The 14,893-nt window shown below is 36.0% G+C and overlaps 1 protein-coding gene across 11 annotated transcripts in view; it reads left to right on the plus strand.

The window, feature by feature from the left end:
- Window positions 1-14,893, plus strand: part of NEO1 (neogenin 1) — a 247,610-nt gene that overhangs the window by 171,158 nt on the left and 61,559 nt on the right. For 9 of the 11 annotated variants that reach the window (XM_082443646.1, XM_082443644.1, XM_082443653.1 and 6 more), the window contains one exon: window positions 10,268-10,487. In XM_082443646.1, coding sequence (XP_082299772.1) covers window positions 10,268-10,487 — 220 coding nt within the window. The remainder of the gene's footprint in view (window positions 1-10,267; window positions 10,488-14,893) is intronic. The other 2 variants (XM_082443645.1, XM_082443648.1) reach the window with 1 other exon arrangement.

Here is a 14,893-nt window from a genome sequence, read left to right on the forward strand (position 1 = left end):
TTAGTTTTTTAAGAAACCTCCATAGTGTTCTCCATAGTGGCTGTATCAATTTACATTCCCACCAACAGTGGAAGAGGGTTCCCTTTTCTCCACACCCTCTCCAGCATATATTGTTTGTAGATTTTTTGATCATGGCCATTCTGACCGGTGTGAGATGATATCTCATTGTAGTTTTGATTTGCATTTCTCTCATGATTAGTGATGTTAAGCATCCTTTCATGTGTTTGTTGGCAATCTGTATATCTTCTTTGGAGAAATGTCTATTTAGGTCTTCTGCCCATTTTTGGATTGGGTTGTTTGTTTTTTTGATATTGAGCTGCATGAGCTGCTTGTAAATTTTAGAGGTTAATCCTTTGTCAGTTGCTTCATTTGCAAATATTTTCTCCCATTCTGAGGGTTGTCTTTTCATCTTGTTTATGGTTTCCTTTGCTGTGCAAAAGCTTTTAAGTTTCATTAGGTCCCATTTCTTTATTTTTGTTTTTATTTCCATTTCTCTAGGAGCTGGGTCAAAAAGGATCTTGCTGTGATTTATGTCATAGACGGTCCTGCCTATGTTTTCCTCTAAGAGTTTGATAGTGTCTGGCCTTACATTTAGGTCTTTAATCCATTTTGAGTTTATTTTTATGTATGGTGTTAGGGAGTGTTCTAATTTCACTCTTTTACATGTAGCTGTCCAGTTTTCCCAGCACCACTTATTGAAGAGGCTGTCTTTCTCCATTGTATATTCTTGCCTCCTTTGTCAAAGATAAGGGGACCATATATGAGTGCGTTTATCTCTGGGCTTTCTATCCTGTTCCATTGATCTATATTTCTGTTTTTGTGCCAGTACCATACTGTCTTGATTACTGTGGCTTTGTAGTATACTCTGAAGTCAGGGAGGCTGATTCCTCCGGCTCCGTTTTTCTTTCCCAAGATTGCTTTGGCTATTCGGGGTCTTTTGTGTCCCATACAGATTGTGAAATGTTTTGTTGTAGTTCTGTGAAAAATGCCAGTGGTATTTTGATAGGGATTGCATTGAATCTGTAGATTGCTTTGGGTAGTTGAGTCATTTTCCCAATGTTGATTCTTCCAATCCAAGAACATGGTATATCTCTCCATCTATTTGTATCGTCTTTAATTTCTTTCATCAGTGTCTTATAATTTTCTGCATACAGGTCTTTTGTCTCCTTAGGTAGGTTTATTCCTAGATATTTTATTCTTTTTGTTGCAATGGTAAATGGGAGTGTTACCTTAGTTTCCCTTTCAAATTTTTCATCATTAGTGTATAGGAATGCAAGAGATTTCTGTGCATTAATTTTGTATCCTGCTACTTTACCAAATTCATTGATTAGCTCTAGTAGTTTTCTGGTAGCATATTTAGGATTCTCTGTGTATAGTATCATGTCATCTGCAAACAGTGACAGCTTTACTTCTTCTTTTCCAATTTGGATTCCTTTTATTTCTTTTTCTTCTCTGATTGCTGGGGCTAAAACTTCCAAAACTATATTGAATAATAGTGGTGAGAGTGGGCAACCTTGTCTTGTTCCTGATCTTAGTGGAAATGGTTTCAGTTTTTCACCATTGAGAATGACGTTGGCTGTGGGTTTGTCATATATGGCCTTTATTATAATGAGGTAAGTTCCCTCTATGCCTACTTTCTGGAAGGTTTTTATCATAAATGGGTGTTGAATTTTGTAGAAAGCTTTCTCTGCATCTGTTGAGATGATCATATGGTTTTTCTCCTTCAATTTGTTAATGTGGTGTATCACATTGATTGATTTGCATACATTGAAGAATCCTTGCATTCCCGGGATAAACCCCACTTGATCATGGTGTATGATCCTTTTAATGTGCTGTTGGATTCTGTTTGCTAGTATTTTGTTGAGGATTTTTGCATCTATGTTCATCAGTGATATTGGCCTGTAGTTTTCTTTCTTTGTGACATCTTTGTCTGGTTTTGGTATCCGGGTGATGTTGGCCTCATAGAATGAGTTTGGGAGTGTTCCTCACTCTGCTATATTTTGGAAGAGTTTGAGAAGGATAGGTGTTAACTCTTCTCTAAATGTTTGATAGAATTCGCCTGTGAAGCCATCTGGTCCTGGGCTTTTGTTTGTTGGAAGATTTTTAGTCACAGTTTGAATTTCAGTGCTTGTGATTGGTCTGTTCATATATTCTATTTCTTCCTGGTTCGGTCTCGGAAGGTTGTGCATTTCTAAGAATTTGTCCATCTCTTCCATGTTGTCCATTTTATCAGCATATAGTTGCTTGTAGTAATCTCTCATGATCCTTTGTATTTCTGCAGTGTCAGTTGTTACTTCCCCTTTTTCATTTCTAATTCTTTTGATTTGAGTCTTCTCCCTTTTTTTCTTGATGAGTCTGGCTAATGGTTTATCAATTTTATCTTCTCAAAGAACCAACTTTTAGTTTTACTGATTTTTGCTATCATTTTCTTCATTTCTTTTTCATTTATTTCTGATCTGATCTTTATGATTTCTTTCCTTCTGCTAACTTTGGGTTTCTTTTCTTCTTTCTCTAATTGCTTTAGGTGTACAGTTAGGTTGTTTATTTGAGATGTTTCTTGTTTCTTAAGGTAGGATTGTATTGCTATAGACTTCCCTCTTAGAACTGCTTTAGCTGCATCCCATAGGTTTTGGGTTGTTGTGTTTTCATTGTCATTTGTTTCTAGGTATTTTTTTTATTTCCTCTTTGATTTCTTCAGTGATCTCTTGGTTATTAAGTAGTGTGTTGTTTAGCCTCCATGTGTTTGTATTTTTTACAGATTTTTTCCTGTAATTGATATCTAGTCTCATAGTGTTGTGGTCAGAAAAGATACTTGATATGATTTCAATTTTCTTAAATTTACCAAGGCTTGATTTGTGACCCAAGATATGATCTATCCTGGAGAATGTTCCATGAGCACTTGAGAAGAAAGTGTATTCTGTTGTTTTTGGATGGAATGTCCTATAAATATCAAGTCCATCTTGTTTAATGTATCATTTAAAGCTTGTGTTTCCTTATTTATTTTCATTTTGGATGATCTGTCCATTGGTGAAAGTAGGGTGTTAAAGTCCCCTGCTATGATTGTGTTACTGTCGATTTCCCCTTTTATGGCTGTTAGTATTCGCCTTATGTATTGAGGTGCTCCTATGTTGGGTGCATAAATATTTACAATTGTTATATCTTCTTCTTGGATCGACCCCTTGATCATTATGTAGTGTCCTTCTTTGTCTCTTGTAATAGTCTTTGTTTTAAAGTCTATTTTGTCTGATATGAGAATTGCTACTCCAGCTTTCTTTTGATTTCCATTTGCATGGAATATCTTTTTCCATCCCCTCACTTTCAGTCTGTATGTGTCCCTAGGTCTGAAGTGGGTCTCTTGTAGACAGCATATATACAGGTCTTGTTTTTGTATCCATTCAGCCAGTCTGTATCTTTTGGTTGGAGCATTTATTCCATTTATATTTAAGGTAATTATCAATATGTATGTTCCTATTACCATTTTCTTAATTGTTTTGGGTTTGTTATTGTAGGTCTTTTCCTTCTCTTGTGTTTCCTGCCTAGAGAAGTTCCTTTAGCATATGTTGTGAAGCTGGTTTGGTGGTGCTGAATTCTCTTAGCTTTTGCTTGTCTGTAAAGGTTTTAATTTCTCCGTCAAATCTGAATGGGATCCTTGCTGGGTAGAGTAATCTTGGTTGTAGGTTTTTCTCCTTCATCACTTTAAATATGTTCTCCCAATCCCTTCTGGCTTGCAGAGTTTCTGCTGAAAGATCAGCTGTTAACCTTATGGGGATTCCCTTGTATGTTTTTTGTTGTTTTTGCCTTGCTGCTTTTAATATTTTTTCTTTGTATTTAATTTTTGATAGTTTGATTAATATGTGTCTTGGCGTGTTTCTCCTTGGATTTATCCTGTATGGGAATCTCTGTGCTTCCTGGACTTGATTAACTATTTCCTTTCCCATATTTGGGAAGTTTTCAACTATAATCTCTTCAAATATTTTCTCAGTCCCTTTCCTTTTGTCTTCCCCTATAATTCGAATGTTGGTGCGTTTAATGTTGTGCCAGAGGTCTCTGAGACCGTCCTCAATTCTTTTCATTCTTTTTTCTTTATTCTGCTCTGCAGTAGTTATTTCCACTATTTTATCTTTCAGGTCACTTATCCATTCTTCTGCCTCAGTTATTCTGCTATTGATCCCTTCTAGAGAATTTTTAAAAATATGGAACCCTTCACGAATTTGCGTGTCATCCTTGTGCAGGGAGCATGCTAATCTTCTCTGTATCGTTCCAATTTTAGTATATGTGCTGCCAAAGCGAGCACATCATCAGATCTTTTATGTTCACAAATGAACTCTGGTGGCAGAAGGAAAAGCAACCAGCCTAATTCTTAATATAATCAGACCTGTTTTTTTTTTTTTTTAAGTAACAGATTTTTACTACATTTGGCCTAGATATCTGTATAGTTCACTTATGCTTTAGGATCCTTGATAATCAGTTGGCATACCTGTGAAACCTTTGAGTAGTTTCTGGACATTTTAATTTTGTGATGACTTCAGATAGGTTGATTTTAAGCTCAGGTGCTTTGAGCAACAGAAAGGTCCTAGGACTTAGTAACTATTGCTATTTTACACTAGAAAAAAAATATTGTTTAATTGTTGCAACTAGTCAGTCTAAGGCATTTCATTCTTTTCAGCAGTATTATTGAAGTATGATATGTAAAACTCTCTACAGATAACATCATTTTGTATACAGAAAATCATGAAGAATCCATGAGTAAACTATTAGAACTAATAAATAAGCTTAGCAAGTCAGTATCAGTATACATAAATCATTTGTATTTATATATACTTGCAGGAACAATCTGAGATTGAAATTAAGAAAACAATTTCATGTATAATAGCATCAAAAAGAATAAAATACTTAATAAATTTAACAGAAGAAGTTCACAACTTAACGCTCAGAAAACTATAAAACATTTTTTAAAGAAATTAAAGATGTAAATAATAAATGGAGACAATTCGTGTTCATCAATTGAAACAATTAATACATTCCCAACAATGTATGAGGATTCCAGTTTTTCCAACACTAAGTACTGTGTACCTTTTTTGTTTGTAACCGTTGTAGTGGGTGTGTAGTAGTATCTTTTTTTTTAAATTAATTTATTAATTTTTGGCTGTGTTTGGTCTTCGTTGCAGTGCATGGGCTTCTTATCACGGTTGCTTCTCTTGTTGCGGAGCATGGGCTCTAGGCGCACAGGCTTCAGTAGTTGTGGCTTGTGGGCTCAGTAGTTGTGGCTCATGGGCTCTAGAGCACAGGCTCAGTAGTTGTGGCACAAGGACTTCGTTGCTCCACGGGATGTGGGATCTTCCTGGACCAGGGATCGAACCCGTGTCCCCTGCACTGGCAGGTGGATTCTTAACCACTGTGCCATCAGGGAAGTCCCTGTAGTAGTATCTTATTGTGATTTTAATTCACGTTTTCCTAATGACATTGATGTTGAGCACATTTTCACATGTTTATTAGCCATTTGTATGTTCTTTTTGGTGAAATGACTTTTCAAGTCTTTTGCCCACTTTTAAATTGGCTTGTTTTCTTACTAATTTATAAAAGTTCATTATATATTCTGATCCTGAATATATATTCTGAATTATATGTTCAAGTCCTGCATCAGATACATGCTTTGGAAACATTTTCTGCCAGTCTCTGGCTTATCATTTACTTAGTTGTGTTTTCCTTAATGTGCTGAAGTTTTTATTTTTAATAAAATATAACTTATCTGTTTTTTTCTTCTGTATCTTGTGCTTTTGTTATCATGTCTAAGAATACTTTTCTAACCCAAGGCACAAAGACTTTCCCCTGTATATTTTTTCAGAAGTTTTAGTTCTTCTATTAAGTCTAGGAGCTGTTTTGAGTTAATCTTTGTATGTGGTGTTAAGTAAGGATCTAAGTTCATTGCTTTGCATGGGGTTATGTAGTTGTACCAGCACCAGTTGTTGAAAAGGCTGTTCTTACCACATTGAAACTTCTGGACACCTTAGCTGAGAATCAGTTGACCACAAATATAGGGGCATACTTCTGGACTCTCAATTCTCTTTCACTGATCTATATGCCTATTCATATGGTGGACTGTCTCAATTACTAGAGCTTTATAGTAAGTTTTGAAATTGGGTAATCCAAGTCCTCCAACCATTTGCTTCTTTTTCAGAATTATTTTGGCTATTCTAGATCTTTTGCAGATCTTAATATTAAATTTTAGGGGCAGCTTATCATCTTAACAACATTAAGTCTTCTAATCCATGAACATTTATTTATTTCGATCTTTTCATTTAGATCTTTATTTATTTAGAGTTTAAAAAATTTCTCTCAGCAATGAGTTGTAGTTTTCGGGGTACAAATCTCACGCTTCTTCCATTAAATTTATTCTTAAATATTTTATTCTTTTTTGATGCTGTTGTAATTGGAGTTGTTTTCTTAATTTTACTTTTGGATTGTTCATTCCTAGTATAGAGAAATAGTGTTGGTTTTTATATATTGACCTTGTATCCTATGCCCTTGCTAAACATATTTATTCATTTTGGTAGCTTTTTTTTTTTTTTTGCTAGATTCATTAGGGTTTTCTACTCAGTTAATTATTAATTACAAATAAAAACAGTATTACTTTTTCCTTTTTAATCTTTATTCAGTTTTTCTCTTTTTCTTGCCTTCTTGCATTGGCTTGGACCAGTACAATGCTTAATATAAGAAGCAGGAGCTAACGTCCTTATTTCCAACATTGGGGAAAAAGCATTTATTCCTTCACCATTTAAGTATAATGTTCACCATAGGTTTTTTAGGTCGAGGAAGTTTACTTCTTTTCCTTATTTGTTGAGAGTTTTTATTATGAATAGGTGTTTGATTTTGTCAAATGCTTTTTCTGCATCTATTGAGATTATCAGGTTTTTATCTGTTAATATATTACATTGGTTTTTGGATGTTAAACTAGTCTTGAATTCCTATGATAAATTCTACTTGATCATGGTTTATAATCCTCTTAATATGTTACCAAATATGGTTTGCTAATATTTTGTTTAAGATTTTTGTATCTATGATCACGAGGGTTGTTCTGTAGTTTTCTTTTCATGTGGTATCTTTGGCTTTTATATCAGAGTAATACTAGCCTCACAAAATGAGTTGGAAGTGTTTCTACTCTTTTTATGAAAGAGTTGTGAAGGATTAGTATTAATTCTTCTTTTAAATATTTGATAGCATTCACCAGTGAAACCGTCTGGGCTTGGACTTTTCACTGTGGGAAGATTTTTATTTAAATTTTTCTATCTATTATAGTTCTGTCTAGATTTTGTATTTCTTCTTGAGTAGGTTTGGTAATTTTTGTCTTCCTGGGAACGTGTTTATTTCCTTTAAGTTGTCTGATTTATTGGCATAAATTTGTTCATAATATTCCCTTATAATTTTTAATATCTGTGGGATTCATAACATTGACCCCTCTTTTATTTTTTATTTTGGTAGCTTACATCTTCTCTTAATTTCTTACCCTTGTAATTTTTTAAGAATGTGGTTAAAATTTAATTTAATTTTTTCCAGCTTTATTAAGGTATAATTGACAAATGGTAATATATTTAAAGTGTAGAACATAATGATTTGATACATATACATTGTGAAAGGATTCCAACAATTAAGTTAGTTAACACATCCATCACCTCACATGGTTACCTTTATTTGTGTGTGTGAAAAAGCTTAACCTGCTGTATTAAAAGAAAAAAAGCTTAAGGTCTACACTCTTCAGTAAGGTAGAACCTTAGGTAATTCATGTGAGACTTATCTTCTAGTAAAGGTATTTTAATTTCCCTCTAAGCACTGCTTTAACTGCATCCCTTCATTTTTAATATGTTGTATTTTCATTTCATTCAGTTAAAAATTTTTAAAATTTTTTCTTGCTATTTCTTCATTGACTCGGGTTATTTAGGAGTGCGTTTTTTGATTTCCAAATATTTGAGGTTTTCACAGATTTCTTTGGATTCATATATTTTGGGGCTCTTTTGTTAGATGTATATGCATTTATAATTGGTATATTCAAAGAAATACATAAATCAATGATAACAGTTGGAGATTTCAATATCCTACTCTCAAAAACTGGTAAAACAATTAGAAAGAGTATAGAGGACTTAAGCAATCCTGTCAGTCAACTTGACCTAGCTGACATCGTAGACTCTCCACCCAACAACTACAGATACAGGTTTTTTCCAAGCACATATGGAACAATTGCCAGGAGATACTATATGCTGGGACAGAAAACAAGTTTCAGTACCTTTTAAAAGGCTGAAACCATACAAAGTATGTCTCCAAACACAACAGAATTAAATTACATATAGAGTGGCATGGACATATATACACTGCCAAATGTAAAATAGATAGCTAGTGGGAAGCAGCCACACAGCACAGGGAGATCAGCTTGGTGCTTTGTGATCACCTAGAGGGGTGGGATAGGGAAGGTGGGAGGGAGACGCAAGAGGGAGGAGATATGGGGATATATGTATATGTATAGCTGATTCACTTTGTTATAAAGCAGAAACTAACACACCATTGTAAATTATACTCCAATAAAGATGTTAAAAAAAAAAAAAAGATATCCACAGCAGGTCCATTCTTTGTCTGGAGCTTGCTTTCCCTTGCTAGGAAAGTGGTAAATCCCACAAGCTCAGGGTTTTTCTCCTGTAACACCTACTGCATGTGCAGGCATTCATCCTGGGCCCTTTGCATTGCCTTCACGGGACTTGGGGGCAAGGGGAATTGACAGAAACAAACAAGAGTCCTTGACTGCTCCCATAACCCTGAGTGGCACAACAAGGACCAAAAACTTCTATTGGCTAAATCCAGAGGCCTCTTAAGCTAGAAACCATGGCTGATTTTAACACTCCACCACTTCCTATTCCTAGGAAGGGTGATTTAGCCTTTTTAAATGTCAGTCTCCATATATAATATAGAGATACAATGATAGTACCTATTTCACAGAGTTGTAAGGATTGAATGAGTCCATGTAAAGAGCGAGAGTGCCATGTAGAAAGTGCTCAATAAATGGTAGCTGTCTAGAGACTTTACGTTGGTCTTCCTCTGCCTTTCCCTTGGAGAATTTATTCTCTGTGGCATATTTATTTAGACTGCCTCACTTTAAAAGATTCTCCTGTAATTCATAGACATTTTCAGGAGGTGGTTGTCCTACCACTTCATTGAAAACGAGATCCAGAATTGTCATGCTTTCCTCTCTGCCTCTCTTCTAATATATCCCCATTAAGGTTATGACAGAATTCTAATAAATTCCGTCAGTTGAAAATTGTGAGATTAAACGTATACTCCAAGGTGAAGGAGATTTTAGGTTAATATTAGGAATGGACTTCTAAAGTCAGAAGTGTCCAACAACAGAATGGGCTGACTCCAGGCATACAGACAGAGGCTTTCGACTTGCAGAGCTCTGATTTGCCATTGCTTCATCTGTCCCATCAAGTCCTTGAGGTCTGCAAGCCGTCGTAATCTATTACTGCAGTGAGGACTGTACCAAACAGATATGCTACCTAATAAGTATTATATTTGTGTGACTTTGGAATTTTTGATGCACGATTTTATACTGTTGTAGTCAAATGAATTGATAAGAGGAAATGAGCTATAACTTAGTGAATTGAGAAAGGTTATCAGACTTCCCTGGGTATTGCCAAATACAGTGAGCAAACTTTAATATTAGACTCCAGTTGAAGATCTGGCTCTTGAATCTCCTGCAGAGCTAAAGGCACACACAGCTCTGCAGTGAGGTCATGATAGTCTGGGGCCTATGTTGAGTGTAATTAGGCCCATCCATACTACACACATTATTCCATATTTTGATAAAGTGGGAAAAAAATATTGAGGTTTTATTATATATAAGACTTTTATGTGCAAAGTTCGACAGATGTTGCATGCTGCTTTCAGAATTAAAGAAAATTACTTGGGCACTGATGTGTCCTTCTGTGAAATGTTTTATTCTTAGCTGTCACACTCGCTGTCCCTTGCCCACAACCATTATAGTGACCAGAAAGTCTGCTTGCTCTGCAGTGATGTGCCTTGACTAGTGCCCATTAGTTTTCAGTAGTTACCCCTGGCCTGCATGTTAGCCTTCAGTTTAATGGCCTTTTTTATGTTCATTCATTTTATTTTATTTCCCATCGTGGTTTTGTTTATTTCTTTTTTGTTTTTTGTTTTTTCTGTTCTCTTTTTTAAAACCGTCGTGGTTTGCCCTTCATATTCCCCAATATTTGCACATGACAAGATGTTGCCATCCCAACATTACCTCCCACTTCACTGACCAGTGCCACTACTGACCATCTAGCACCAGCCACAACTGGACCACTGCCTTCAGCTCCTCGGGATGTCGTGGCCTCCCTGGTCTCTACCCGCTTCATCAAATTGACATGGCGGACACCTGCATCAGATCCTCACGGGGACAACCTTACCTACTCTGTCTTCTACACCAAGGAGGGGATTGCTAGGTAAGTGCCTGTACGTCTGGAGCCAGTTGGTTGCATCTTGTCCACCCAAGACCAGACGTCCCCACCCTGACTCTTTACTGTGTAGAATCTGTACCAACTTTCAGTCCAGAATATATGATCACCGAGATGACCTAGTTTTAGGTCATTAAAAGTAAATTCCTAAACAGAGTGAAGTCCTGGTATTCTTTCCTGCCTCTCTGGGATGACTTGGGGAGAGAGTTATTTAAGTTAGAAGTATTAAAATGTAACCAGGGCTACCATTTTTTCATAAGATTCAGTCAAGCACAACCCATAGGCTATGTCTTTCTTAGAACTTTCAGATTCTAGAAATTAAGGTAGTTATTAAAGTAATCTTAATGAATATCTGTCTGCACCCTTACCCGGATGTGGGCTGCTGAGCTCTGGGGTGGGGTGGGGGGGTCTCCTTGATGACACAAGAGTACTTAGTGACTCATTTTCCTAAAACAGCATTTCATTAAATTTCTCTCCATCTCCACATCTTTCAGGAACTCACGTTGCCTCTCCATTGCTTTTGGAGATTCTCCAGAATCACCAGGCTGCTTTATTCCACAGTCTACCTTTGTTTTATCTATCCAACCTTATTTTCCTTTAACCCCAGTTTAGCTCACTTTCTAATGAAACCAGTCTAATTCCTGTCACTATGCAGCCTTTTTCCCCAGTCTGTTCTCTTCAGTCACTTCCCCCTTGAAAAAAGGGTTTTTCAACTAAAACTAAAATTCAGTTAATCTTTCTTGGCCCAGACTAAGCCCCATGAAGCCCTCATAAATCTTTCTCTACCTTTTTCAGCACATACAGCTTTTCTCTTGTATGTATGTGCCACTGATATTGGCACTTAATTATGATAACACATGATCTAGTACTACCATAGTTGTTACTCTTCTGTTATTTTATGTGTATTTGTATTGTTTTCCCAACCAGGTTATAAACTCTTTGGGAGGTACCATGCCACATGCTGACTGTGTACTCTGAATATTGCTAAGTAGATTCCTTCATTGTGCTGTTACTTCACACCAAAATAAGAAAACTAAAATAATCTGTTTTGGTTACGGCCCTAACCCATGAAATAAAGCTTGTATTTCTACAAGGGTGCTTACATTTGATATATATTGTATTTAATACCAGACTGGCAAGTTCAGCAAGTATAGGCACCTTCGTCAAGTCAGTACCCCTTGGTTTAACACTCTTGAGACATCTGAGTGACATAATTTGAGTCAGATAGGTGGAGCTGCTCCCAGGGTAATAGAATGTTCATCCGAACACTGCACTGGATGTTTGGGGAGTTACAAAGATAAGGAAACATAGAGCTAGTCCCAGAAAGGCAAGATATTACTACCAAACAGCACCTGTCTTAAAATGTTTCCAGTAGGCTTTTAGATCGCATTGCAAACGTCATGGGATTTCACAGAAGGAAAAAAGCTTTTAGTAATTCCTCAGAAGCAAGCTTATGTGCATCACAAGGCCCTTGCCCTTGTTGTTCCTTTTACCAGAACTGCATTTCCCTCACAAATAACTGTCTGGCTTCTTGTCCGTCATCCTCAGATGATCCCTTCTCAGGTCTTCCATGACTACCCACCCAGCTTAGCCCCTTGGTCACTGTCACACAGTGGAGCACTTGGTGGCTTGTTCCCAAGCCAGTTGTTAAATTTTCAGGAAATTTTGCAAACCCGATGACATGGCTCAGTAGCTCAAAATTGGGCATAGAGGGAGTATTTACAGTGAGAAGTGCTACAAACCAGAGCCAGTTGTTAAACATTTACCAGAACATCACTGTAATATACCACTGTATTTTGTTTTTTAGCTTTTGTGTTGTGTTTTTTCAGAACACTTAATACTCAGAAATTTTCTCTTCTTATTAACGCATTCATGGTGTTTGTCTTGTTCAGTGGAGTATCACCATCACCTGGAACAGAGCCTGGCTTATAAGTAGCACTAAATAGATACTTGTTAAGTGAGTAATTCTAATGAATGAAGAAATAATAATTATTCAAGAAATAATGTTGAGATAATTAACCTCCATTTAATAGAAGGAATAAAAGTTGTATTTCTGTCTTATGTATAACAAGTTATAGATGTATCAAGACGTATTTTTAAAACTTCTAAGTCTGTTAGAAGAAAATATAGAAACTATTTTCATCACTTAACGTATCTTTTAAAGGAAGACAGAAAATTCAGGAACCATATAGGAGAGACTGACAGAGTTTATTATATAACTGTAAAATTCCATGCGATAAAACATAATAAACAAAATCAAATTATCAACTGGTAAGCTGGGAAAAAATTTAACATTTGTAAAAGATTGTATTGATACCCAGTCTATATAAAGAACTTTTACAAATCACAAGTAAAAGATATCTCATGAGGCAGATGGTGTAAGTAGGTTCCTCAAAGAAGTTAGTGGAAAGCCCATTAAAGTTAAAAAAAAAAAGTTTTCACCATTACTAACAATCTTGGAAATACAAAATGATGAGTTACCATTTTTCATCTGTAAGGCTGGCAGAAATTTTAAGTTGATAATATCCAGTGTTAAGTGAGATGAATGTTGGGATTAAATCCAATTTAGGCTCTTGGTGGCAGTATAAATTAGAGGAGCCTTTGGAGAAGGTGATTTGGCAGAATTTTAAAAAAATTTTTTAATGCACATTCCTTTCAACCCAACAATTACACTTCTAGGTGTCTGTCCTATAGATATGCCAATATACATACACATAGGGCACTCATAAAAAATGTTTATTGTAGCATTATTTGTAAGGATTAAAAAAAGGAAACAAAGTAAATGTCCATTGGTAGAGGAATGGGCATATAGTTAATATATGTATATCCATATGAAGTATGATGCAGGAATTTTTTTAATGACTTATATCTATGTATTTTGATGTGTATATAAATGCCTAGATCAGTGATTCTCAGCCAGGGACAGTTTTGCCCCCCCATCTCCCAGTGGGCATTTGGCAATGTCTGCTGACATTTTTGGTAATTGCAACTGAGATGGGAGGGGATGCTTACTGCCGTCTAGTGAGTAGAAGCCAGAGATGCTGATAAACATCCTACAATGTACAGGACAGCTCCCCTCCACCCACCAAAACAAAGAATTATCCTGCCCAAAATGTCAAGATACAGGTCTACACGCCACCTTTAGGTCTCAGGGTGGAACAGGTTTTAAGGAGGGAGAAAAACTAGGACTTCTAATTTTTTAAATTATATATACTTTTGTTTTTAATGAAAATCTATCACTTATTAGTGAATCATGTGTTGAAATAAGCAGGGATGATTAATAAATGAAGTTGGAATTGAAAAAATGTAGAAGATAAATTGGCAGGGGCAGGAGGACAGGGCAAGTATATGTGAAGAAAGAGGAGATGCAAGGAAGATCCAATTTAATTTGTGTTGTCTGTTGTTGGAAGGATGGGAAAGTAAGAAAGCTCTGGCCTAGAGTTTTTGGTCAGAATTAGTAAGAGATTACAATAAAGTGGACGTTTGGAGCCAAGTGTTGGAATTTTGACATAATCAGTTAAGAAGGGACCATTTTAGACTCCTGAGCAAGTGTACACTGTGGTTTTATTAAACAGCTTTTATTAGCAGTACTTGGAGAGCACTGCATAAGATTAGAGAGGAAAAGCAGTGGAGTCAGGGAGACAGATCAGTAGTAGTTAGGTTGATCTAGGCATGCAGTAGGCCCTGATGAAGATGACAGCAGTGACTTGGAACAGACAGAATAAATCTGGGGAATATTTCAAAGGAATATTCTTGGAGATTATAATAATAATTTTTGTCGCTTTATTACTTTATGATTTCTGAATAGAAGCAATGAAGGAATAGAAATAACACTAAGTCAAAGACTAGATCCCTGTTACTTGTTTTATAAACAAAATTTATTTAACCTTTATAAGTTTAAATTTTCTAATCTAAAAAATGAAGGTAATACATTATCTTCATAGACTTAAAACGTTTCGATGTGAGGATATATGCCGCTGCCTGCATTTACAAATTCCCCTACTTCCTGCATTTGATAATTCAACCACCAGGTGGCCTTATGTGCCTTGGTCATGAGCTATATAATTCTGTTGGGTACCTGAGTTTCCCGAAATTCCAAAGGGTCCTTCCTCTGCCATTTCACCTATGAAATGTTCACCTTTTTTTTTCAATGCCTTTAATGTAAACAGCAGTATTTTCTGTTAGCCACCAAATGGAAAGTACAGAGTAAGTTATTCCAGAAATTAATAGCATTTTAGAGTTGGACAAAGCCTTACGTATCTGTTAGTCTAGTCCGGGAGCTGGCACACTGTAGACCCTGGGCCAAATCAAACTTTTTATTTTTATGGCCCAAGAGCTAAGAATAGTTTTTACATTTTCAAACGGTTACATTTTAATAGGTTATACAGGTAACT

This window comes from Balaenoptera physalus, assembly GCF_965194825.1.
Source record: "Balaenoptera physalus genome assembly, chromosome: 2".
Lineage (NCBI taxonomy): Eukaryota > Metazoa > Chordata > Mammalia > Artiodactyla > Balaenopteridae > Balaenoptera > Balaenoptera physalus.